Source organism: Vigna unguiculata, chromosome 7 (assembly GCF_037176805.1).
Source record: "Vigna unguiculata cultivar grain cowpea cultivar isolate G323 ecotype 2 chromosome 7, ASM3717680v1, whole genome shotgun sequence".
Lineage (NCBI taxonomy): Eukaryota > Viridiplantae > Streptophyta > Magnoliopsida > Fabales > Fabaceae > Vigna > Vigna unguiculata.
Genome location: NC_140798.1, coordinates 46,564,112 through 46,591,757, shown reverse-complemented (window position 1 = coordinate 46,591,757; position 27,646 = coordinate 46,564,112). Strand labels below are relative to the sequence as shown.

The 27,646-nt window shown below is 31.2% G+C and overlaps 3 protein-coding genes across 7 annotated transcripts; 2 read left to right on the top strand and 1 right to left on the bottom strand.

Moving 5' to 3' along the window:
* Positions 1-3,353: 3,353 nt before the first annotated feature.
* On the top strand, positions 3,354-10,666 carry LOC114191662 (protein indeterminate-domain 4, chloroplastic-like). Of its 3 annotated transcripts, none has more exons than XM_085676176.1 (5): positions 3,354-3,371; positions 4,216-4,460; positions 4,848-5,244; positions 7,645-8,838; positions 10,376-10,666. In XM_085676176.1, exons 2-4 carry the CDS (start codon positions 4,307-4,309, stop codon positions 8,810-8,812), a joined length of 1,719 nt encoding a protein of 572 aa, XP_085532302.1. In that variant the 5' UTR covers positions 3,354-3,371; positions 4,216-4,306; the 3' UTR covers positions 8,813-8,838; positions 10,376-10,666. The 3 variants fall into 3 exon arrangements, with proteins under 3 accessions (XP_085532302.1, XP_085532301.1, XP_027936787.2); XM_085676175.1 differs by lacking the exon at positions 3,354-3,371 and adding an exon at positions 3,802-4,091; XM_028080986.2 differs by lacking the exon at positions 3,354-3,371 and having other exon boundaries at positions 3,802-4,460.
* A 5,586-nt stretch (positions 10,667-16,252) lies between these two features.
* Positions 16,253-22,165, bottom strand: LOC114192629 (proteasome subunit alpha type-5). 2 transcript variants are annotated; one of them, XM_028082408.2, is made up of 10 exons: positions 22,043-22,165; positions 20,231-20,268; positions 20,009-20,090; positions 19,805-19,885; positions 19,120-19,233; positions 18,943-19,044; positions 18,588-18,646; positions 17,391-17,493; positions 16,675-16,740; positions 16,253-16,569 (listed from the first exon to the last, which is right to left on the bottom strand). In XM_028082408.2, the coding sequence occupies exons 2-10, from the start codon at positions 20,242-20,244 to the stop codon at positions 16,477-16,479; spliced, it is 714 nt and encodes a 237-aa protein (XP_027938209.1). In that variant the 5' UTR covers positions 20,245-20,268; positions 22,043-22,165; the 3' UTR covers positions 16,253-16,476. The 2 variants fall into 2 exon arrangements, with proteins under 2 accessions (XP_027938209.1, XP_027938208.1); XM_028082407.2 differs by having other exon boundaries at positions 22,039-22,151.
* A 793-nt stretch (positions 22,166-22,958) lies between these two features.
* LOC114190761 (Tetratricopeptide repeat (TPR)-like superfamily protein) lies at positions 22,959-27,279 on the top strand. Of its 2 annotated transcripts, XM_028079767.2 has the most exons (8): positions 22,959-23,107; positions 23,231-23,415; positions 23,510-23,742; positions 24,486-24,735; positions 25,084-25,229; positions 25,506-25,711; positions 26,339-26,463; positions 26,567-27,279. In XM_028079767.2, coding segments are annotated over exons 1-8 (1,740 nt in total). In that variant the 5' UTR covers positions 22,959-23,105; the 3' UTR covers positions 27,160-27,279. The 2 variants fall into 2 exon arrangements, with proteins under 2 accessions (XP_027935568.1, XP_085531714.1); XM_085675588.1 differs by lacking the exon at positions 22,959-23,107 and having other exon boundaries at positions 24,472-24,735.
* The last annotated feature ends 367 nt before the right edge of the window (positions 27,280-27,646 follow it).

Sequence of the window (27,646 nt, the reverse complement as noted above, 5' to 3'; positions counted from 1 at the left end):
TTAAATTGGATTGCAAAGAAGATAAATGGTTCATTTAGCATACAAACCATAAACAAATAATCTAGAATTTGTAAATTGTTCTTTCTCTTGCATGTTGAAATTTTGAAATTTAATTCTTTTAGAATATGCAAAATTTTGATTTAAAACAAGTTAATATGATATTTTTTTCAAAATTCATTTTTGTTATTTCACCTGAATATTTTGAAAGAATTACAAATTAAAAAGGGTTAAATATGTTTTTGGTCCCTCAAGTTTCGATGAATTTTGGAATTAGTCCATTTTCGAAACTTTATATCAATTTAGTCCTTCATCTTTAGAAATGTGTAGATTTAGTCCTTCTTACCAAATTTTGTTAAGTTTATTTGACGTTTTACAAGCATTTTCTGATTATATTTGGTTAATATTAGAGTAAAAATGTGTCAAACGGTATAAACAATTCAAATACTATCATGAAATGCGTTTGAAATGTTAGATAAACTTAACAAAATTTTGTTAAAAAGACTAAATTCACGTATTTTTAAAGATAAATGACTAAATTGATAAACTGTTTTGAAGAGAAGTCAAATAATGATAACATATCATTTCAATTTTCATTTCAGTGTCTTATTATGAAGAAGAAAGACTCCAATTATGACTGATACTTATACCAAATATATATATATATATATATATATATATATAATATGAACCACAGTTGTTTTTTTTTTCAAAACTTATACTAGTCAGCCACTTATGTTATGGGCCTATTCAGGATGAACTGAACTGTGAAATTAAAGGTGTGGGCTGATGCATGTATCCAACTCATGTAAAATCTACTATTTTAATTTAAATTTGAGATTTTCTGTCCAATTTCATGGTATTTGTTTACATCTTCCATGATTGTGGGTATTTAACTGAACGAGATTCCGACAAGAACAACCTATATAAGCCCAACCTATTACCCGACAACATGATATTTTTAAATTTTTTGAGTTAATATTAATACATAAAATATAGATTGGGTCCTGTAGCTATGACTCATGCTAATTCATCCAGCAAGGTGTCAAATTGAAGCACAATCCTCATTGATGCTAAATTTTTGGATGCTACAACAACGTTTTGACTCGGAATAACAAAACAGTGTATGACCTTTTTCAATACATGGTATGTACTGAGGAACGAGTTTGGATTGTAGTTAGTAAGAGGACATGAGAGAAACTGTGAGAAAAGACAACGCTAGCTAGTTTCGTTAGAAGAAAATGCCGCCGCCATTGAAGATCGTATTGGAACGTGCGTGTCCTTCTGATCATACCAGACTTTGTATTTGTGTGCAGCACCATGAACTATATATATGCATGAGTGGTCACTAAAAGTCTAAAAGAGTCTTACCTTAGTCCTTGTCTTCAAATGTTTTTCTTTTCATTGAAAATTAGGATTCGGTTGGTTCACACCTCCGATGTGTCTTTCTTCAATGTTTCTATAACTGTTGGTTTTTTTCGCTTCCTATTATGTGTTGCAGACTTAGGACCAGTAGAATAACGTTTCTGGATCGAATCAGAATATATATTTCCAAACCCTCAGAGGGTATTTTTCAAACAGTGGACAAATTTTGTTTTAAAAATTAGCATCAGGTATTTTATTTGACTGTTTTTTTGTATTTTTGGTTGAATGTCTTGAAGACTTAAAGACTAAGCAGAGATAGTACTCTTATGGATGCAGGCTCTTATCCTATTATATTACACGCCATAATTTTATTTTATTTTTTAATTTTTTCTACTGGTCTCTTCTGCTTTGGATCTTTGTCTAAAAGAATGACAACAAACAAGAAACCAACAAAGAAAACGATGATTGGGACTTCATTACATAAACTTTAATTATTTATTTGTTTTGGGGTCCTTCTCATTCATCAACCTATTAATCAAATCAAAATAAAAATACACCTTCATTGATGTTAAGATTAATAACCATTACAACAACTCCATACTTCACCAACTTCCATGTGGATTATAATTAATCTAGAAATTACCTTTATGAAAAGTTTATGAATTCAGCTGTTTATATCTCTGTCTTTTAGTTTGACTATACACAAGGCATGTTTTCTTTTAAAAAAAATATGATTGAAGTAAATTTTACTCAACATGTTTTTTTTTTCCTTTATATATATATATATATATATATATATATATATATATATATATATATATATATATATATGATTTACTATTTTCTAATATGTTTGACATTTTAAGTATTTTAGTTCTCCTTTTGTTTAAAAAAATATATAAATATATACTAACACTATTGTTTAGAAACTTGTGAATAGATATTTCTTTTTTTTTTTGTAAATGACAGTTTAATAGGTAAATTTCATGAGATGTAGATGATCAGGAATGTTTTGACAGAACTTTCTATTAAAACTTTTACAAAAAAATAAAAGAGAAAAAAAAATTATAATGAAAAATAATTTTATAGATAAATTAAAAATTAATTTGAAATTAATTTTAATTTGAAATTGTATCTTGGGATGTAGTTAGTTAGAACATGAGTGAAGCTGTAGCAATCCCTTATATAAACCAGACCATTTATGACTCTGAAGTTTGACTTTAAGTCTCATTAATATGAGTGTCAAAAATCTTAATTCTTTACAGTTAAGGTGTCATATTTTCCGAAAGAATGATAACGCCTTTTGTAACTATGGACTGTTTAATTATTGAAACTTAAATGCTAATTAATAAAGTAATAAATTTAATAGAAAAGACAGCGAAGCAAAGAGATGGAATAATAAATAGTGTGTTGAAGAAAATGATTTATTAATATTAAAAAGTCGAAAATAATAATAATAACTATCTCTGTCAAAAGACCTCATAATTCCCTTAAAAGCACACATTTCACTTTATTCTATTCTATTCCATTCCATGGTAATATCCCAGAAAGAAAAAAGGTGGTTGATGCAGTTGATAGTGATATTGTTTCCACAGGATCGACGGTGTAGAATCCATCTGTGACCTTGTAGCAACCTCTTCACCGAGTTTGATTCTAAAAAATTCCTTGGTGATTTGTTTATCCATAGTGGTTGGATTAGGTCCTTTGTTGGGTGTTCTGATTGTGATTTTCCCCACTTTTATGAGAAAATAACGAAACTACCCTTCGCAGTGACCCTCCATTGATGTGACCTTTGGGAAGGACCAGCCAGGCACTGCATACATTGCATGCAACAACAGAAGGGAAGAAGGACCTCAACCCGAGTCAGCCAAACACAGCACATAGAGTTTCAGAATCCTTTTTTGCCCTTTCCATGTCAGTGACCCAAAACGGTAACAGTACAGTACACTCTGCCTCCGCTGAATTTCAGACAAACAGTGTCATTCACCCCTCACCCAATCAACCATCAGGTGTTTTTATTTTTCCACTTTACACGCACCATACACAAAACAAAATCCTAATTCATTTCATTTTTTTTTACCAATTAACTGTTAACAATCTGCTTAATTTAATCACTGTTTCTTTTGCCGAGGCCTGTTCTTACTGCTATTTATTTTGTTCTCTCCATTGGTTTTACGGTTAAAGAGTTTCATTCATTGTCCTTTTTTTTTTTTCCCTTTTGAATTTTGCGTGAGGTCCAGTGGGGCTGAGTGATGAGTGAAAGTTTGTCTGGGAGTGAGTGAGAAGATACGAAATATGAGATAGAGAGAGAGAGAGAGTGGTGTAGCTGTTTCATGCTGCTTTCACACATCCTATGTCGTTATGTGGCTGAGGATTGGGTCCACCGACCCGTAGGCCTTACCCTCTCTCTCATTCATTAATTTTGGGTTGTGTAAAATTTTCATTTATGACAAGGGAGAACTGAGCAAAATCTGGAAAAGCTTTTCAAGGGTAGAGAATAATAAAGAAAAAAGGAAAAGAAAAAAAAGGGAAATGTTTTGTGAGTATGTGTTGGTGTATCTGCATGACACCAAATCAGTGAAGAAACTGAGAAGTATTGTTGCCAGCTCAAATTTCTCATTTATAACAAGCCAACCTGAGGAGGATATTATTATTAACACCAAGGAATTGTCCATGGAGGAATTCAATATTTGCTCTTCCTATTAATTTCTTCCTCTTCAATTCTCTTTGTCCGTTCTATCATCCTTCTGTATTTTTCCTTTGCTAGAATTCTATTAATTGTTTACGAGTTTTTCTTTTCTGAGATTGGGGTTGTGAATTCAAGAGGACTCAAATTGCATGTGGGTTTTCCAGAATTCTGATTCGGTTGTGGGGTTCAGCAAGAAAACAACAAAGCACAAAGCAGAAGAAGGTTAATTGTTATATATAGGGCTTGCTACAAGACATGGCGGCATCATCTTCCTCAGCATCACTCTTTGGCTTCAGAGAAGACGATCAGAACCAGATGAAGCAACAGCATTCCTTGACACCATCTTCGTCAGCAACACCAGCTGCACCACCCCCCCAGAAGAAAAAGAGAAACCAACCTGGAACACCATGCAAGTATCTTCAAGCTTTTTTTTTTTTTATTATTATAATTATCAGAAATTAAGATCTAATCTCTAAATGGTTTTCTACACCAATGACACGATTTTTTTTTTTCCTTTCATAGATTGTATCTATTTTCATTCCACAAACGTTTTCTGGTTAGCTATACCCTTTTGTTTCACTTGGCATGTGTGGATTCCCAAGGGAACCCTAATTTAAAAACAAATGTAATTAAGACGAAGCGAGATGAAATGGGCATGTATATGTATTTGGAAATCTTTGTCTGGAAGCTTTCTCGATTTGATTTCCAGGTTTTGGTAGTATGTTATGTTATATTTTAATTTTTGTTTGATAAATTTTGTAATAATTTGTTGTTTGTCATTTTTCCATGGCAACAGATCCAGATGCGGAGGTGATAGCACTATCTCCCAAGACCCTAATGGCAACAAACAGGTTTATATGTGAGGTGTGTAACAAAGGGTTCCAAAGGGAGCAAAACCTACAGCTACACAGAAGAGGACACAACCTGCCTTGGAAGCTTAAGCAGAAGACTACAAAAGAGCCAAAGAGAAAGGTTTATCTGTGTCCTGAGCCCACATGCGTCCACCATGACCCTTCAAGGGCTCTTGGAGACCTCACAGGGATTAAGAAACACTACTCTCGCAAACACGGTGAGAAGAAGTGGAAGTGCGACAAGTGCTCTAAGAAATATGCTGTTCAATCTGATTGGAAAGCCCATTCTAAGACTTGTGGCACCAGAGAATATCGATGTGATTGTGGCACACTCTTCTCCAGGTAAACACACACACACACTCTTAGTTTATTAATTTTACCTATTATGCAAAATTTAGCCAGAAGAAGGTTTTGGTTTTGGTTTTGGCTTAAGGGGTGTGTGAAGATACAGTAGGTTGCTACAGTGAGGAAAAGGGGTTAGATGCTTTTTCATTTTTTTTTAATGTTGTTGTGAGTATGGTTTGATTGATTAAGATTGTGTCGACTCGGTTGGTTGGTTCTCTCTCGTATGGTTTCCTTTGTCATCATTCCTTTCTATTGGTACGGTGGCCAACCAAGAGAAATGGAAGGAAACATCCCCCCACGTGAATCATCTCTGGAAACTGCATTGGTTATAGGGCTTTCAGAACAAACACACGGAGGAACAGCACCCTCTCTCATCAAAAACCCATAAAACTCTTCCTTTATCTCATACTACCTCGAAAACACCGCTGTTTCCGCATTTTTCTTTTCTTTTGTTTTTCTTCTGTTCACGTGTTGCTTTGCCATGGAGAGAGAGAGAGAAAGAGAATATGTGTGATATGTTGTTATTGTTACCACCTTTGTTTTCTTCTGGGTTGGCTAGATGTGTTCAGTACTGTGCTCTTGCAGGTTCTCCTTTTCATGATAACGTTATGGCCTAATCAAGTATCCAACCCTCTCTCTCTCTCTGTTTTTATGTATCTAGTTGTGGTACAACTTTTCTTTTGCTTCCACATGATGTTTTGAGGTTTTAATGTGTTGTTGGGAGAGAGTGAGTGGTCACGCTGAATTCACATCAGAGATATGCAGTACCTAATAAATGTTAATCATTAACTCACAAAGTGGGCACATCCTTGTTGACAATTTTTATGTCATTTGAGTCAAACCAAGTCCACTTCGAGCACAATCCCACAATCATGGCTCTTCAATGTTCGCTTTTCTATCTCAAAAACATTCAATACTGTTCCTTCCTTGCTTCCATTTATTGAACACTCAGAGACCACATTATCCTCAACTCAAGTCCTTCCACACTGCACTTCTAAATTCATTGCTTAATCTTTTTTTATCAACTTATTCCACCTACCTGTTGTGTACCCTTTTGGAAATTTTCAGTTATCTTCTCATTCGCTTCTGCACTTGTCACCGTCTTTTTTTTTTCTCTTTCTAATTTCTCGTTTCATAAATACACGCAAATGTTTGTCCTCGGGCCAATTAAGGCTTTTTATTCTTATATTTGGATCTTAACATTTTTCAAGTGATTTTGTCATTAAGATTTTTATTGTCTTTTACTTCAAAAAGCCAACTCCTAATTCTAGTAATCTATGCATACTATCACATACGTACCAAGTTTAAATTATCTCTTTGTTATACTGTTTCTGAAGTGAACTATTTCGTTTAAATTCTTTTTAATCTTAATTAAGGTTAAAAATCATTTATGAAAAATTTCCACCTTCTTCTGTCTCTCTCTCTATATACACACACTAGCTCCTATAAACGTACATACTTACCTTTCATAATTAAATTTGAAGCAACCAATCCTTGATGTAAATTCATAATATTTTGGATGATGAACTTCCTTTTCTTGACAATTAATCATCTGAGATAATTTAATATACAGTTTTCGATAATGAACTTCAGTTTCTTGGACAACTCATCCAAGAAATTTTAACACACACACACACACACACACACACACACACACACACACACACACACACACACACACACACAAATATATATATATATATATATATATATATATATATATATATATGTTTTCATTTTTTAGTTAAAAATATTTTTTAGCATCAGCAAATTTTGGCAACAGAACTGTAACTTATGGGTTTCAAAGTTAATTTCCATTCAGAAATAATTTTCCTTGTTCTGAATTGTTTTTAATTAATTCACTCAAACCATTCATATTTTCTTTGGTAAATAAAAAAGTTATTAGATAGTTTAATATCAATTCTCCAACTAACATATAAGTGAGTAACTAGAAAAAAAAATTAACAAAATTTTCTTATATATCATGTGAAGATTCTTGGAAGACTAATAGTTCAAAATCATGTAATAATATAAGTAACACTTACACACACCCTCCAAAACATTGAAAATCAATTTAGATTAACTTGAACATTATTTGATAACTGATTAAAATGTATTCTAAATACAACATTAAAACAATTATTGTAAGGGTTGAATGGCCGGTCATATTTAGTTATTTTGACATTATTAACAAATTGTTAATAATTTTTTATATAACTTTCAAAATTAATATTATATAAATTAACTTATTACATGTATTTTTGTGATTAAAAATCAATATGTATAAAACTGTTCATCATTTTTGACAGAATATTTTGTGTGATCTATCATAAAATTCAATGTTCTATTCTATATCATAAGAAGTGTGGGATTAATCCACTAGTTGTTTGAATGCAGGAGGGACAGTTTCATCACCCACAGGGCGTTCTGCGATGCACTTGCTCAAGAGAGTGCAAGACAGCCACCGAACCTTGGCGCCGCTATCGGCACCCACCTCTTCGGAACCACCGCCAACACCATCCCCCTGAACCTTTCTCAGGTTGCTTCTCACATTTCCAACATCCAAGACCCCAACACCCAACCAACAGAACTCCTCCGCCTCGGTGGCGCCGCCGCCGCCAGAACCTCCCAATTCGACCATCTCCTAGGTTCTCCCTTCAGACCCTCCCAACAACAACCACCCTTCTTCATGGAACCTAACCAAAACTACCACCCCGACCAACAACAAGGGCTACTCCAAAACAAACCCTTCCAACAAGGACTGATGCAGATCCCTGATCACCTCACCAACACCAACTCACCCTTCAACCTTCCCTTCCTTTCAAACACCACCAACAATGCTTCATTCTCCGAAAACTTCAACACCACCAACAACAACACCAGCAACAACAACGAAGGCAATAACTTCTTCACAACCTCAAGCGCTCCTTCTCTCTTCAGCAACAACAACAACAACAACGTTGTCAGCTCAAACGTCAATGCCAATGCACTGTCTCACATGTCCGCAACTGCACTGCTTCAGAAAGCCGCTCAGATGGGTGCATCTTCGAGCAACAGCACCGCTTCGCTGCTGAAAAGCTTCGGAAGCGCGTCCTCCAGCAGCGGCTCAAAGTCCGAGCAACACAGGCCACTGGTGAATGCTGCAAACTACGGCGGCGGAATGTTCGGAGGGAACGTGAACGAACAGGGTAACAGCAACCTGCAAGATCTGATGAACTCGTTCGCTGTTAGTGGAACCTCTTCCATTTTCGAAGGTGGGTTTGAAGCGTATGATCATAACAGTAATAATAACAACAGGGAGGGAAAAGTGCATGCAATGAGTGGGAGCAGCAGCATGGGGGGGTCCGATAGACTCACCCGCGACTTTCTGGGTGTGGGTCAGATTGTTAGAGGCATGAGTGGGAGTGGAGGAGTTGCACAGAGAGAACAACAGCAACAACAACATGGCTTCAACTTGAGTTCTTTGGAAGCAGATCAAAGAAATAACAGTAACAGCAATAATAATAACAACAATGCTGCGCCGTCAGGTCAAGCTTTTGGAGGTGGTGGAGGGAATTTTCAGTGAGGAAAATCATCCGACAAAGTACAAAGGTACGTCATCAACTCAAAAACAATATAGTATTAATCAGTGACATGTTATGAATAATGATGATGGGTGTTATGATTCTACGAGGTGATTAGGGGTTGTTGCATTTTGTTGTGTGTTTGGATGTTATAAAAATAAGATGAAAGTGAAGTGGTAGAGAATGTGATGTGTAATATTAAGCATGAATTATGATTACTGGGGTTAGAAAGAAGATGGTGCTACTTTTGAAAAAAAGGAAAAATGAGTGTGTTCAGAAAAAGAGCGTGTGGTCTGACATGTTGTCTTGCATGGGATGGACAACGACGTTGTACAGTACTTTGTTTCTTCTCTTGTCTTCTCCTTTTCATTTTCTTTCAATTTTGGATATATTTTGGGTTGGCAGAGTCACGAGTGTCAAACTGGTGGACCCTCACTCAACCAATACAATACCTGCTCTTATCAACATGTTCTCCCACTGTCATATATATATTGTTAGATATATTTATTCATTATTTTCTTAAAGTCTTGCAGAGAATGTTTGATCTGGACGAATTTCAAACACTATATATATAACTTTGTGATGTATATATATGCCTTACTGTGATTAGATTATGATAGCTTTCTGATCCATTCCTTTTGTTTATTAATTAATTAGTTTTTTTTTAGAAAGTATTTTGTGAAGCTTTTTTTTTTCGTATATAGTTGTATGTTTTGTGTATAGTAGTAAACTGAAAATTTAAGTTCACTACTAATGTATTCTTTTGATGTTTTATTTTTTAAATGCATGTTTAATTCTTCTTAACACTCATAATTCCTTTGAAAATTAAGTTTTTTTTTTTCAGTGCATATGCAAGGCAATCTTGATTCATTGAAATTGAATATTGCTTTTTATGTAATATTTTCATTTTTTAGAATATGAGAATTATAAATGTGATTAAGATTAAAATTCAGCAATTACATGGCTATTTAAAAATCATATACTTTAATATAAGTTCTGTATGCTTATTTTTTAATTTTTAACTTTAATTTTTATCATTCAAATTATTTGATAACTCATATTTATCGTCCTGTATTAATTGATAAAACTTTACAATATATGCTTTATACATTCATATATATATATATATATATATATATATATATATATATACTGTCAGTTAACAAATTAATTAATTAATTAATATTTCAATACATGTATGATTTGCAATACAATTTCTTGTATCAGTTATCACTTATAAATATTAAGTGTCATTAAAAAAAAACTTGCCAACTAATTGTAATAATTTATAATAAGATTTAAGCATTAGTATTTATTGATTTCACTGTGGCATACAAAATCATCTCTTTTCAAATATCCCAAATATAATATCTTAATTTATTTTTCATCTATTGAAACTAGCTATGCCTGCAATAGTTAGAATATTAGTGTATTATTTATATATAGGAAAACTCCAACTAGGTGGTGCTCTAGTTTAGTTAAGTAATTAGTAGCAGTTTTAGAATCATGTTTTCAGTTTTGGCAACAGTAAAATTGACAATTATTCGTGGTTTGTTTTTTTGCAGGGATTTCAACATGCTCCATTGAAACTTGACTCTTCAGCTCATCTAATCAAGGGTTTTTAAAGTGCAGCATTAGGGAAGCACACATGGAAGTTTCTGCAATTTACTAATAGCGCAAGCAAATTAGGCTTCAAAATTAGGGTTCTGCTACCAACTTTCTGCTTTTTCTTTCTTTCTATATGTTTATTTTGGGATTATAAACAAACTAGGTTCAAGATTTTCATGGTTTAATTTAATAGATTTTGTTATTGGACAATGCATTACATTGCTTATATTTAAACTTCATGCCATCAATGACTTTGTTCATATATACTTTGGCATTTTGTGCTTAAATGTGCTTGGACATCTTCACATCATGATGGTCCCGTTATGTCACATGCTTCTTTGCAATGTTTTTTTTTTTTTTTTTTAAATTAAGTTGATTATTGAACTGTGGTACACTGGCTTTAAATCTGTCCCAAATTATATTCATTTTTTATACAAAAACTTGTTGATTCAAGTACCTTGGGATGCTTTTTTGATCAAAAGGTATGTTGTTGCAGTTTCAAATTTTATAAATATTTTTAATTTCAAAATTCCACATGATGCATCCAAACATGCATAACAATTCAGACAAATTATACATGATTGACTTCATATAAACAAAAAAATGGCTCAAACTATTAGTGTTCATTAATTGAACAGTTTTCTTTATCTTGGTTCATCTGACAATATCTGTGATTTATTCCAATTCATTGGTTTCATTTCGCGATATAAACTCTTTTTTGAGCCATGCATGTGTTCTTCACTGTTTTCATTAATTTTAGACTGCGTTTTTCTTAAAAAAGTTGTTCTAATTTGAATATATACGAGTGAAATGAATTATTCGTACTTTAATTTAAACCCTACTCTTCGATTTTATTTTTCATTTTTCATAATTTGATCTGGTACATTTAATAAGTTTCACATTAGGAATCGGTATTAAGTACAATTTAAATATTCTTTTCTCACTTTTCAATACTTTTTTAAATTAATAACAAATATGCAATATTAAATAATAACAAATAATATAATTTATTTTAATGTTAATCTATAATAATAATAAAATAAAAATATTATATGATAAAATTATATAAATACAACAAATTTTACTTTGGTTACATTTACATGTTATTTAATAATATTGAGCATTTTTTAAAAGTGTCCATGTTCTGCTTACGCAAGAAACCCCATGAGTAAGGTGCGTTTAAATAAATTAATGTATCATTGAAAACATTTATTCAAAAACTAGGAAATAAAATGTTTTCCAGAAATAGAGGTAAAAGAGTAACATTTATCGCACTTTTTAAGAAAACACTTTTTAACATCTCCCTAGGAGATAAAATGCTTTTCAGATATAGAGGTAAAAAAGTAACATTTATGGCAGACTTTTTAAGAAAACACTTTTTAACATTACCCTAGGAAATAAAATGTTTTTCGGATATAGAGGTAAAAGAGTAACCTTCATCGCAGACTTTTTAAAGAAAATACTTTTTGACATCACCATGAACCTTTTTATATCGTAAAAGTATACAATTCTCTTTAAAAATAAGTATACTTATCAAAGTGAGTCAATTTCATTAAAATAGTTCTCTCATAACAAGTTCAGTTAAAAATAAGTGAATTTAATTTGATTCATTAAATTTTACAATTTGGTTCAAGCTATTATGTATCGGTGGATTAACTTATTAATTTACATAAAAAATATTTATTTATTTATTTTTAAGTATTCAAATATTTAAATAATTTTTTAAATAACTCATAAAATGACAATCATGATAAAATTAATAACCAATGTTTTTATCAAATTCACCATCAATATATGATAAATTATTTTTAAAAGAATGTTTATATAGTCCAAGAAAACATGACTAATATTACACATTTTCTATTATGTTATTCAACAAAATATAAATAAAAAAAAAACTACACATTTTTGTCATGTTAATTTAGAAAAATTGCTTATAAGACGATTGCTTGAGTAACTTATTATAAAAAGTAAAGTTAAAGATTAAAGTATCAACATATATAACTTAACAATCAAATTAATTAAACATTTAAACTATTCAAATATTATTAAACAACATTCTATCATTTAAAAATATGAAATTATGAACCTATATAATTTGGAGTAGCAAAATAATTATTAAAAACAAATTTTAAATTTGTAAAAAAATGTTTGTGGGTTAAGTGGATCAACCCACCTCCGTTTAACTTGATGGTTAAGTGAGCCGGATTGAGTTTAACCCGCTCACGTGTTGGAACCCATATTGACATCTTTAAAAATGTGTGAATTTAATATTTTTCATTGAATTTTGTCAAATGTATTTGATGTTTTAAACTATGTAAACATCTAAAATGCTATCATAAAATGTGTTTGAAACATCAAATAAATTTAACAAAATTTGGTTAAAATAATTAAATATACACATTTATAAATTAACTAAATCAAACCAAAATTCTAATTTTAATTTTCACTTAAAATTAAATTACCAAAATCATATTTAACCTAAGATTATATAATGAAATCATATTATATTAGAAATGAAAATTTATTTTCATGTATAATGTTTAAAAGGCGTGAGTTGTTATTTAATAATTATTGAAATAATAATATAAAATTAATTAAGATGGCATTTTCTTTTTTCAATATATGTGGAATTATACTCACCGAATGTTTGTTAGTTTTATAACCCAAAAACTAGTAATACAATTCAAATATACTATAAAAAATGTAGTTGAACTAATTGGTTACTTTACACTACCGGTCTCTATGTAAATAAAGAATAAATAAATAAATACAAAGCCGATAAAATGAAAATAACAAAAAAAAAACTCATTGTTTATAATGAAAAAATTTATAGAAAGACCGCCTGGCGTTTAATGAGAATAGAGAGACAATAGTTTCATCTGATTTTGTAATTTGTTAAAAAATCAATAAAAGAAATAAAATAATAAATATTAATACATCGACAAAAGTAGTATAGTAAAAAAATATAATTTTTGGGATTAAAATATATTTTAACTAGTGCAAAAATGTTTTTATACTATGCATTTATTTATTTATTCCCTTTTTTTTGCCATTCTTTTCTAGCCCTGTTGGTTTGTAAAAACAGTATAGAATGGACTGGTCAAACGTAATAAAATAGGTTTAAAATCTTAATGTCTTATTAAGTATTTTTAAATATTACTTTTTTAATTTATTGCTTTAAAAATTATATATGTATATATATAACATAATTATATTATTTATTTTATATATTAAATTATTTCTTATAATTAATATTTAAATTTTAATTTAGAAGAATTTAATTAAAATATGTTTATGTATTTATATAATTTAAATAATATAATAAAAAAATAAAGTATTTTTTATTTTAATTTAAATTTTAAAAATAAAAAGCAAATTATAGCGAGCCAATTCTCTTATTCTGTCTCCAGTCCATCAATTTAGCATACTAGACAGAGAGGACAAAAACATTGTCCGGTCAACTTTTACTTTTCTCTATTTTCACAATTTCTTCCCGCATCTAAACATTTTTAAAATGGTTATTCTATCTTTTGTAACACTGACTTTCCAATTACATGTTTCAAATATATTTCAAAACAAATTTTGCAAAAGTTTTAGAGTAAAATTTTTGAAAAAAAAAAATTAGAACTCATAAATTACATTCTAGAACAAGTTTTTTCATAATAAACTTTTTGAAAAATATATAACATTTTTCAAATGAAGTGCATTTTTAAGAGTTTTTCAGAATGATTTATTTCTTTCATTCTCTCATCTTCCTTTGCAATATTTTTCCAACTTTTTCCTCCATTGTAGTAGTGATGATAATGGAATGTTGGCAATAGAAACATGACACAGCAATTTTAATATGTAGTTTAATCTTTTTGTGTTAATGTATGTGCATTTAGTAATATTTGGGTGCAGGAAGCAATAAGAATGAATCAGCTGGGTTTAAAGTTACGTAGATTTGGGTTTGAATGAAGTTAAGCTGAAAAGCCCATAAGGTTTCTTCCCACACGTCCATGTATTATTTTCTTCCTGATAAGGTGCAAGAAATGTCAAAAGTATTCCTCCATGTATTATTTTCTAGAAAAATATATTTTAGATTATGTAATCTGAAGAACATTTTTTATTATTGTACTGAAATTTACAATCTAAAATAAAAATATTATATTTTAAAATGTATAATTTAAATTACAAAATAAAATTTACACTTTATATTTTACATTCCAAAATATACATTCTAAACAAGACTGCATTCAAGACTCATGGACCACACTTTATTACAATCTAGAATTATTTTAACACGGTTATGCAATCCTGTTTACATTCTAAAATACATTTTTTTTTTATATTTCAAATAGTATATTTTGAAATATAAATTTTATATTATGAATCACACATTTTAAAATATAAATTTTGTATTATGAATTGTATAATTCAAAATAAAAAGTATTAATATTTAACATTTTAAATTATATAATTCAAAACATCACTAAATTATACAGTCTGAAATTTAAACCAAAATTTAAATTTTAAATTTTGAAATTTGAAATTTCTGAAAATACAGGTTGAAATTAAGGGAATGCTGAAAAAATTTGCCGCGGCATAATTATATTGTAAGATTCACACCCAAAGACACTATTCACCGCTTTACAGTCATTATAAACCAATCATAAAATTAAATAAGTGTAAATTAATATATATATATATATATATATATATATATATATATATATATATATATATATATATAAAGATAAATAATATTAATATAAATATAATATCAAGATGCAAAAGTTATGTAGTTAAACCATTACATTGCTAAAATCTTAAATACGAACTATTTTAAAATGGAACGAGTTAAATTTTCTTAACTCAATCATGAGAAAAATAACCCCGTATCAAGTCGAGTCAGTGAAACAAGACGTGTCAACCCCTGAATGTTAATTTTTAAGGAAAACCGTCCATGTTTAAGCTGACGTTTTAATTATTTTGCTTCCACCTATATTATTATAATATAACGAGTGAAACTCCATCTAAACAAGGTTGCGGACCTGTTTAAAACATGCTCCAAATTCTACAGTCAGGAACCAAATATGGAGAACCACTAAAAGACATATTTTCTTTATATTAAAAATGTATTCATATGTATAGTAAATTAATTAATTGATGAAAACACTGATTTTAATATTTTTTCCACTAAAAATGTTGGAGAGAATTGTTTTTTAAATCATTATAACTATTTCATTTACACATAAAATGCATAATTACTAATTGTAAGTGCTACATTTAACCTTTTTTTTTAACATTTCTTAAGCAAAGACGACAAAATAAAATACAATTTTTTAATTAATAAAATTCAGTAACTCAAATTACATTTAAAAATTTTCTAACATACAAACATGAGCCTTTTTTTCTTCTAGTAACAGTAATATAATGAGATTAAAAAAAATTAATGATGACAGTTTATAATAGAAATAAATTTGTGATAAAAGATAATGACGGTTTCTGTAGAAAATTTTAACGATGTTATAGTTGTTAAAGGAACTAACAAATCAGGCAGGAACTACATCTATTACAGTGATACAATCGACTGAGGAAATAATTTGTTTTTTAAAGTATCTTGATTTTTCCTTTTCTTTCAATAGTGCACACAATGCCTATGGATCACTTGCATTTCTTTTTGCTCCATCTGAATTTGCTTCTGCACCTTACAAATATCTCTGTTCACTCCCAAAATGGGAAAGTATATTCTGAAATGCCTATTCCAGAATAAAAAATATATTTGTAAGGTGCGATAAATTGGACCCATTCCTTAAAATTTCATTCAGTAGGAAATAAAAAGCACGGTATTCGGGTATTAATTGTGGTTTTTTTTGGTCCTCAATATCAACTAGACCGAATGCAACAAATATGACAGTATAATCTGAAACAGTGGACCACTTGATCACAAGTGCAGCACTGCATAGCATCATCATCCACCAAAGAAATATTCCTCAAATGCTAAATAATTAGTCGTACAGACAAGAGGTATAGGAAACACAAATGTTGAACAGAGGATGTCACGAAAAGAAAATCATAGACGACTTATCACAGCTTCCACCTCGGAGGGGGTGTAAAGATGATATGTTGGAGCCACCTTGGCAATGTCAACGTTGTTGGGAGTGACCTAAGATGAAAATCACAAAATAAACCAATTATTTTTTATGCTCCCTTCAATTTCAGGGAGAGGCATCAATCAATAGAAAAAACATTCATTTCATTTGTTCCTTACCTTCTCTTCCATAACTTGCTTCAAAATGGATAATGCAATAGTCTCGGCTTCCTGAAGAGTTAGGTCCTGCACAACATAATAATTAACACCCGATTGCATTGCTTTCAAGTCATTCAGCATAGTTCTAGAAAATTAATCGCTGATTTTTAAAAAGCACTCTCAGGGACCCAAAAGAAACACTTATTTCTTCAAAATAAACATTGATCCAAACATGCAGTTAAAGCCTCTAGAATGAAAGATGTCCTTTACAGAAGGCCTTGGCAGAGCATTGACAGAACTCCAGAACTAAATAGGAAGATGAAAATAATTTGGCCATCAAAATTATCAGAAAAATTTGACTGGCTTAACTTTTTCCTAGACATGGACAAAATTCATTATGATTAGTAGAAATATAAACATTAAAAACAAGGAACAATGTCAATTGAACAGTTGACGTACGTATACTAATGCTAAGATAGGGATAAAAATAGGATTTAAACAAAAATCTGCAGATCATCGGACTGGTTTGTTTTATCTTCTCATTAAGTAAACAGGAAACTAGGTAAAATCTTGAAGGTGAAGTTTAATTTTGTGATTCCAGATAAAAAGAGTTTATATATAGTTTGAATAATATTACCTTTTGTTACGTTATTTTCAAGGGGAGGTAATCAACTATAAGTTTACTGTTACAAACAGAATAGAGGGTTTATGTACAATAAATATAAAAATATTGATACCTTGTTGAATTGTTCTTGCAGGGAACTGTCTGCACCTTCCGACCCTGAACCAATTGCTTTTCCGTTGCATTGCCAAAATGTGCCAGATGGATCGGTGTAATATCTGAAAATCAGAAACTTTTAAATTCAGTAAATGTAAGAAGTCCAAAATGAAAAGGGCTGGGATCAAGACCAGCAGAGATAACAACATATCATCCAGTGACTAAAGAATAAAAGCCTTGGGAGTAGGCCAGAAACAGAATAATGCTGTGCATTTATTCACTGTCTAAAAAGTAATCTCTATTAGTGTATCTGCGTCATACATGAATAACAAAATTGTTTATAATTGAGCCTTAAACCTTTATATGTAGGTGAACTACATGCTACCCTCAATTGTTTCCTTGTTAAGGTAGAAAAAGTTGTAACCAACAACTGATTACCATTGCAGAACAAAAACCTCAACATATACTTTCTTGAGAGTAGATTTAACAGGGTAGAAAGCTGAACCATAAAATGAAATAATGCCAAAAAGGAATGGTAAAACAAGGTACTTTGTTGAACCAAAAATAGCATTATCTTAAAACAACAAAGAGCAATGAGGTGCTGCAGTAACTACATGACTATGAAGCACCTGCAGAGAATGTCAAAGTTCCGACTCGCTTAGACAAGGAAGATGTAATATACACCAACTTTTAAGAACTTTTTTCTTAAAAATATCTTTTGAAATATTTTATAAAATGTTTGGGCAATCCGTAAGCTATTTATAAAAATAAATCTAAACAATGTCAGATTTTATAATGTTTTTAGAAACTACAATAAATAGCTTCAAAAAACAATCTCCACAAAAAGTCACACTTTTACACAATCTCAATTACTTTTTTAAGCTTAAAGAAACAAGCTTTCAACATAAAGAAAGGCCTTGAGTAACAACAGCAGAGGATCCTAAAGGAACCATTGTATGATCATGAACAACCAAAATATTAATTTTTATTGAAATATCTTTTGTCCAGAATTCCTTTTTATAATTTTACAAATTACCGAAGAAAAGCATAAGATAATAGGAACAATAACAACAATTTAAAAAGATCACCAGCATCATAAATTCAGACAAACACTTTAAAGTAATCACTGGATAAATATAGAAAACAAACCAAAAATACAACTCCATCACCATCTCCCAGAAGTAGTCAATGCTTAATAGATGAAACAAATACTTACAAGCTAGGTCCATTCTCATCATGGCCAGCAATGAGAAGAGATACTCCAAATGGCCGAGACTGCCAAAGAGAAAAAAAAATGGCTTATGTTAAAAGACATGCATGATGATCTACTGTCACTGCTATTTAGTGTTTTGTACAGCAGAAAAAGGTATATTGGCACATGCTTCTTAAGAACCTTACATGAGGAACTGTATATTTATAAATTATAATGTTGAATATTCAACGATGGATGCAATCAGGAGATATCAGTGCATTAAGAAATGTTCATAAACTATTTTTTCCTAAACAGAAGCAACACAAACAAGCAAGCAAACAAATAAAGGTACAAATATCAAAGTTGAGAAATTCTTTACCATGGATTCTTCATCACCTTCACCGAAACGCAAGGCGAGATCACAAAGAGCTTGGGTTGTAGACTCAACAGTCATTGGCTCACCATAGGAAAACCTATGATTCTGCAAACAATAAACCAAAATATATCAATCATTAACTAATCAACTACTTAATATATGCTATAAGGTTCACAATACCTGAGTTTCCACCCGTGCATGCTCAACAAGTGTTCGGGCATCAGCAATCAATCCACTCATTGCACAACCTATGTGCTCATCAATTTCCATAATTTTCTCAACACTACTTGGCTCCTGAAAGAAAGTACTAGGCTTTTATCAATGAAGGTGCAAAGCACAAGTAACCACAACAAGATAATCATGTTTCTTTATTTATGTCCAATAAAATCCATATAAACTATAAATTCAGTTATAGTATAGGCAAACATTTATGTTTTCACTATACACAGAACCTAAGAATAAATGACCCAAGCCCACCCCACCAGCAAATAAAAAGGTCTCTTTTCATCTAAAACAAAAGGTCTCGTTTCACCCTAAAACAAAAATGAAGAATACTGATAGCAGAATATAAAGGAAACAGCATTACTTTTTGTGATACATGACTATATGCACAACCCACATTTTTGTCTATAAAATGAACATCAACAATCAAATTATATCCAAATACAACAGCTTGCCCCCAAAATTCCATTTATGTGAAGCCTATCTATGGCAAAAACCAACATTTTGTACAAGCATATTTCCTACTTAATTCCATCAACTTGTATACTGATAGTCAATAGTTACCGGCACATTTATGTGTAAATGGTAAATTTCACAGTAAGATGATAAATATACCGACATAATTAAAAGTAAAGAAACAGACCAGCAGTGGTGAAGTTATGCGCTTTTCAACAGCAAGGACAACACCCTCTTTAGTTTTCAACCCAATTGCAGTTGATCCCAGCTGCAATCCAAGAAAGCCCATTGACAAACATAAAAATTAGGAAAGAAATAGTAAGCTCTTTTTTTTCTTTACTGATGGATAACAATAATCACAGAAGAGAAAGAACAGAGTGAAGCAATATACCTTGATGGCTTCAATTGCATATTCAACCTGAAACAAACGGCCTTCAGGAGAGAAGGTGTTGACTCCTCGGTCATACTCAGTTCTATTTCAATCACAACATAGACAATTAAACAATTAGAAAGAAAAAATAATGGATTCAGGAAAACCCATTGGTTAATTGAATCAAGCAAAACGGAAAAAGGCATGAACTGCATGTTAAAAGCAAAGGATGGGGGAATTCACCTTGTGAGAAACATCTCTGATACGATTTGGTTAAATTACTGCACAAAATGGTGGAAGCAGAAGAGATTAGAAAACAGAAGTGCATGAGTAAAGAATGGGATAGGTTCGGTGGCATTGGAATTACTAAAGAGGCATGGTTTGCTCCTCAATGGGTTTTGTTGGCATAGGAATAAAGCGTGGTGGGGACGCATTTTTCTTTCCCCAACCCCGACCACAATCTCAGATAGGGCTGAAAACATCCCCCGACCCATGATTACTGTTTACCACCTTTAGCACATTTGTTGATCTAACAGTATATTTATCAAGCCCTATATTTTACAGTTTAACAATCCAATATTAATTTAGAAAGTTAAATCTAACAATATAAAAAATACACAACCACAGTAGAACATACGATAATAAGCTGCTAATGTAGCCTCATTATAAGTAATTGAAATGTAGTCTCACTAAAATAATAAGCAGATATCAATCTAACATCATAAATCTAATACAAGCATTGTAGAAATTTCAATAATAATGTACCCCGTTCACCTAGCCCTTATATTGGGTATTTTCAGACTGCTAAAGTTTCCTATAACTCCTACACTGTCCTTCATTAACCTGGAGCCGCTGATTATCTCCACTAAAGGAAATAGAACAGAGGTTCATATTTCTTGTGTACTGAGATTATCACCGTACCTACCAAAGTAATCAACACAGTTACTTGACTCGTACACCAGGAACACGAAACTCCAGTGGAAAATTAAGCTTAAGTAAGGAGATTTTAACATGCTCTAAGATTAAGAAAACATCTATCCAGATTACCATAAAGAAAATCCTAACTTTATAAATTTTACTTAATTTAAACCTATGTTCATAAGCTGTGCAAGCTTTGGCAGGCAACACATCTTCATAGTCTTTGATATAGATGACAACCCACCACTCAAAGAAGAAATGACCAACGAATGTAATAAATTGAAAAGTTCACCAACAACCTAAGGAAACTTGTAAATTAAACAGTGGTTTTTTTCAAGTTGCAAAACGGTAACTACACATTGTTGCAAAAGTGATCACAATGGCAAAGCAAAGACAAGCAACAAATTAGTACGAGATATTCACCGAGAACTCCCTGTAAAGAAGTAATCAATTCCTTATTCGACAATCCAAAAACCTTTCCCATATACACACATTTCTCTCATGTTTATCAACACTTGATACTCAACCACTCTGATATTTCTCCCCATTTTTTTAGCCAATACCAGTACCTAAAAACCTAAAGGAACAAGACTAACCTCTCCCCCCCCCCCCCCCCCCTCTCTCTCTCGTAAAGGGGAAGCAATACACAAGACCTCCCCACCCTCTCTAATCCACACTACCCCCGCCCAACTGATTATTTTCCTTTCTTTTTAAAACATACAGAAAATCGAGCTCTCATTCTCACTTGCCTGGTCTCTCTCTCCCTTTGATATTTTCTCTATAAACATTTAAACACAAATGCCCTCAGATTCCCCCTCTTTGCATTTCTACGCCTCCATTAATCAACCTACTTAGTGCGATATTCACCGAATAACCGCCATAGCTGGTGCAGAAGCTCTCATATACAGAGCCATACCCAGCTCAAAGCAACTACTGACTCACGAGCAATCATGAGTGAGCACACTATTGAGTAAACGACATCAGATCATCCATCCAAAGAATCGACAAGAATAGATTACAATTGGGAAACGTACAATGAATGAAAGAGGGGTGAATGAGGACAGGGGAAACGAAATTGAAATTGAAATTGCAAATCAAAATAAAATGAAAACAGTGGAGGGAAAAAACCCTACCTACCTCCTTTTCGATCTGCTAATGCCAAATGAGTGCCCCGCACTGCAGCAGAGGGTTCGGCTTTTGAGCTTAATTTGCTTGCTCAAGGGGCATTCTCAAAAGAGTCAAAAGTAAAATGGAAAAATTAATAAATAAAAATAATATTGGTACAATAAATATTTTTAACAAAAAAATTATTGTAAAAAAATTTAAAAGTTATATAGTGTGGCATGGCATGTGAGGATGAGAGGTGGCTTTTCTTTTTAAGATAGAAAAGTTTATGTTGATGTAAAGAGGGTATTTGTTAGCAACATATTATTTTTACTATCTTATGGAATTTGTTTCTAAATTAATATAAAGAACATCGAATGTTATTTTTAAAATAGTTTATTTTAAAATTTTAAACTTATAAATAATAAACTACTTAAATTATTTTATAATTTACAATTTGATTATCTTTCAACACATTCTTTATATTTTTAATTTCATTACAAATTAGAGTAATAAATATTTTATTTATTTGAAATAATAAAGATTATTTATCCTTTTATACTAATCATAATATTTTTATATTTTTAAGAAGTAAGTAAAATAACGGGATAAGAAAAGAAAAAGTGATTTCCATCTCACAATTTATTTATTGAAATAAATTAAATAGTAGAAATTTAATTAAAAATATGTAAGAAAATAGAATTGAATAAATTAAACAAATTTAAAAAGAAATGAAAAGTATCTAAATTTATATATAGGAAACAGATATTAAAACAATTTTTAATAAATTCTAATTAAATTCCTAAAAAATGATTAATTATTTTTTGTAAGTAAAAAAAATGATTGGTTAAGAAATGGAAAACAGAAAAATCAAATTATTTTTTGTTAGATTCTGTTGGCACATCATCATATATTTAATTCTCACAAACAATGGAATTGGTCTTTCATTCTGAACCCTTCTTAAGATCTTTACATTGATATTTGCTTCTTAGTTCATTTGTCCATTTGTTCCATATCAAAAGGCCCATTTTTCTCCACTCAGAAAAAAAATCCAATCACTCATTATCCACACTCGGACCTTCTCCTACGTGCCTTCATGTAAGCTCCATCAATTTTTCTTCATTTCAATTCTGTGTTCCTTTCTTTCTCACACACGTTTGTACATGGTCTGTTGCATTGACACATGATATAGTTATGCCACTGAAACTTAGTATTTTACAGGTTAAATTCTATATGCACTCTAAGCCACACCCTTATAGAACCACGAGCGTGCATGAATGATTCTGAATGGAAAGCCAATGATTCCAGTAGTGTGGCTCTGGAGAAGTTCAAAAGAGACAGCGTTTACATTGACAGAAGTGGGAAACTAAGGAACTTCAATCACAAAAAAGTGTCCAGGAAAAAATGTAATAGACTCTTGGAACATGACCATGTTCGCTTGTTCATTGAAACATGTGTGTTTGTGTCATGTTTGAAAAGTGTGTGGTTTTCTATGACCAGGTGGTTCTTTGAGAGGACGAGGATGGAAATATGGTTCTGGGTTTGTTGATGGGATTTTCCCTGTGTTGAGTCCAACTGCACAGGAGATTCTGGATTTCGTTGACAAGGGTGTCGACAGTGATGGCATTTGGAGTTCACTGGACAAGTTTCCTGCAACTCTTGACCTATGGGATGATATTTTCACTGTGGCTGTTCAACTTCGGATGAGGAAAAAATGGGATTCAATCATTTCGGTCAGAAACTCACATTGCTGCCTTCAAACTTCTAATTTATTTTTCATTTTTCTTTGGATATTGCCTCTTATTGGATTATTAAACATGATTATGCCTCTGAAAAGATGTTACATTATAGTAATTTTTAGTGTAGGCCTTTCTTGACCCATTTTATCTTCAGCTGACTCTGATGTTTCGTAACTCCACACTCAAATCTTGGTTTTCTTTTTTTATTTTATAGATTAACTAGTCCTATTCTTTGATTTGAAATTTTTTTTATTCCAAACTTATATATTTTAGTCTTAAACTTTAAAATTATAATAGATATAATTATTTTAATATTTTCTTTTACAATTTTAAGCTGACTTTTGAATTGTTTATACTAATTAATACGTTCTATCTCAAATATTAATTTAAAACACTTTTTAATTAATAAAAGAAAAGTTTATGTCATTAAATTAAAAGAAATATATACATTTATCCTTAAGTTTGAGATGAAAATAGATTAATTCATAAACCTTGTTATGCTTCTAGTAGATTTACCTTTCTGATAAAGTTTTTTCCTGTCAAATTCTTTGAAGTGTCAACTGTATGACTTGACTGTTAAATTCATCATACATTCATGTTCATGTGTCACCTGTCATCATCGTCTATTTTATGGGACCAAAGTTACATGAATACTAGGACAGTGACACTAATTTTTGTTTCTGTTTAAGGAAGTTATTAGTTTGGTTTGGTGTTTCATAACAGAAAAAACTGTACAGATATGTAGATGGATACTGCTAAAGAGCTCCTATAAGCCAGATGTAATCTGCTATAACTTACTCATTGATGCTTTTGGGCAAAAGCTTTTATACAAGGAGGCCGAATCCACATATCTGCAGCTTCTTGAGACTCGATGCATTCCTACCGAAGATACCTATGCCCTTCTAATAAAGGCCTATTGCTTGTCTGGGCTACTAGAAAAAGCAGAAGCAGTCTTTGCAGAAACGAGAAATTACGGTCTTCCTTCAAGTATGTTCCTCAATTACCTTGTTCATCCACACATGTTGGAAATTCCGCATCGATTAGAGATAACGAAATTTCATAGTATATAAATGGAGTACAAATCTCACTTCACAAACCAGTTTAGTGAGATTAGGTTAGATTTAAAGTCCACTTCTTAAAAATAGATGTTGTGATTTTAAGAACTAGGACAATGTAGGTAGCCTTAGTATAAAACTGAAGACACTGCTAAATGACTCTAGTACTAGTTTGTATTCAACAAAACGTCATTTCGTTGCTCTATTATGTGCATCCATTCTTTATAACTGGAAATTTGATCCTTTAAACTAGCTAATCATATGAGAATAAATAATCCAGGTGCAGTTGTATACAATGCTTATATAAATGGGTTAATGAAAGGAGGAAATTCTAACAAAGTGGAAGAGATTTTCCAGAGAATGAAAAGGGATGCGTGCAAGCCAACCACTGAAACTTATACCATGTTGATAAATTTATACGGAAAGGTGAGCTTATTAAGATTGTATATTTTCTGTCTGAAATTTTACTTTTTGACATTTTCTGTGAGATCTGATCTTGAGGGGTTTCAAAATTAGGCAACAAATTTTTTAACTGTCTTCAACTAAACCAAATGCGTGTAATTGTTGATGATGACCTTCACAGCTACAAAGATGACAATTTTTCATGTCATTTATGATATGTAGACTTTTATGCACACATTCTAGTGTTTTCTTTACAGTGCAGTCATAATATAATAGTTTTAAAATTTGAAAATTATGCAGGCTGGTAAATCCTTTATGGCCTTAAAAATGTTCCATGAAATGAAGAACCAAAAGTGCAAACCTAACATTTGCACATACACTGCTCTGGTGAACGCATTTGCGAGAGAAGGACTGTGCGAGAAAGCAGAAGAAGTGTTTGAGCAGATGCAAGAAGCAGGACTTGAACCTGATGTATATACTTATAATGCCCTCATGGAAGCTTACAGGTTCTTACGCAAGAGATTGTGCTTTATTAATTTTTTTTTTTTTTCTATTCACTTCTTTCCTATGGTTAAGAAGTCGACTCTAAATCTAATTTAATCGCAAAAAATCAGTTTATAGCCATCAATTCATAAGATTTTAGACGTTTTGCTAATTTTAGACGTTTTGCTAATGAAACTTAATAAAATGCAGTAGACTTACATCACAAATAGGCTTTATCAGATTATTTTGGATAACTGATACGTATCGGACACCGACACTTTTACGATATTTGTAGGACACACGATATTTTTTTATCTTTGACATAATTTTGACGATTAAAATAAGAAACAAATTTTATACTATTACTACTTTTCGCATATTGGATATTAGATAGATAAATTAGATTCATTTTTGTGTTAGTTGACAATGTGTTAGTTGACAATTTTAAACTTAACATGTATATACACATCGTGTCCTGTGTCCTATATTTTTTCAATTTAATAGTATCTTCGTGTCCGTATCCGTATTCGGGCAACATACGTCTACTCTAAATTTTGATAGAAGTAATCGGTCGAATGTGTCAATGCCATTTGTTCAGTGTTTTCTGATATTAATTGCAATGGTTTCATATAATTTTCTTCTTCCAACAGTCGTGCAGGTTATCCTTATGGAGCTGCAGAAATTTTTTCACTAATGCAGCACATGGGATGTGAACCAGATAGAGCCTCGTATAATATATTGGTAGATGCATATGGTAGAGCGGGTTTTCAAGATGGTAATTACCTTATCTTGGAACTTATCATTTTGTTTTGTTAATTCAAATGAAATAGCCTACCAGAAAATCTCATCATGAATTGATTCTAAAAATGAAATCTCAGATGCTGAAGCTGTTTTTGAAGATATGAAAAGAGTGGGAATAACACCAACAATGAAATCTCACATGGTTCTTCTTTCTGCGTATTCAAAAATGGGCAGTGTGAACAAGTGTGAGGAGATTCTTAACCAAATGTGTAAATCTGGTCTGAAACTAGACACCTATGTTCTGAACAGCATGCTAAACCTGTACGGACGTTTAGGCCAATTTGCAAAAATGGAAGAAGTTCTGACAGTGATGGAAAAAGGATCATATGTAGCTGATATCAGTACCTATAATATCTTGATAAATAGGTATGGACAAGCAGGGTTTATTGAGAGAATGGAAGAGTTTTTTCAGTTGCTACCTACCAAAGGTTTAAAACCTGATGTGGTGACTTGGACTTCACGTATTGGAGCCTACTCCAAGAAAAAACTTTACTTGAAATGCTTAGAAATATTTGAAGAAATGATTGATGCTGGTTGTTACCCAGATGGAGGAACCGCTAAGGTTCTTCTCGCAGCATGTTCCAACGAAGATCAGACACAACAGGTTACTACTGTGATTAGAACAATGCACAAAGATATGAACACTGAATTGCCAGTTTCACTTGTTTGATCTTTCAGCTGCTACTGCTACAAAAAAAAAAAGGTGTTTTATACATATGATTCTTCTTACTTTAATTAGATGAAAAAATATTAAATGAAGTAGTATAATACTATTCTTTTTATCCTGCAATGGCATGTTGTCCTATCTTAATTTATCAACTAAAATTAAAGAAAAATAATTTTTTCACTACTAAATTTTGACAACTTTCTCTTACAATATAAAATTAATATAAGAACTGTTTATCTAAAGGAATGTGCACTATATTTTTATTTTTATGATTTAACACATACAGTTACGTATTTTGGTGTAATTCTATTTTTTTTTTATTTTAATTACAATCTATAATACCCTCTATCTATTAAAGTGATCATAAGTAATGTATGACATGTGTGACAAAGAAAAAAATAATACATTTAATATGACACTGACAATTATATTACTAACAGAATCCAATAAATTTAAGTAAATTATATTATTTATAGAAAATATTAGTTGT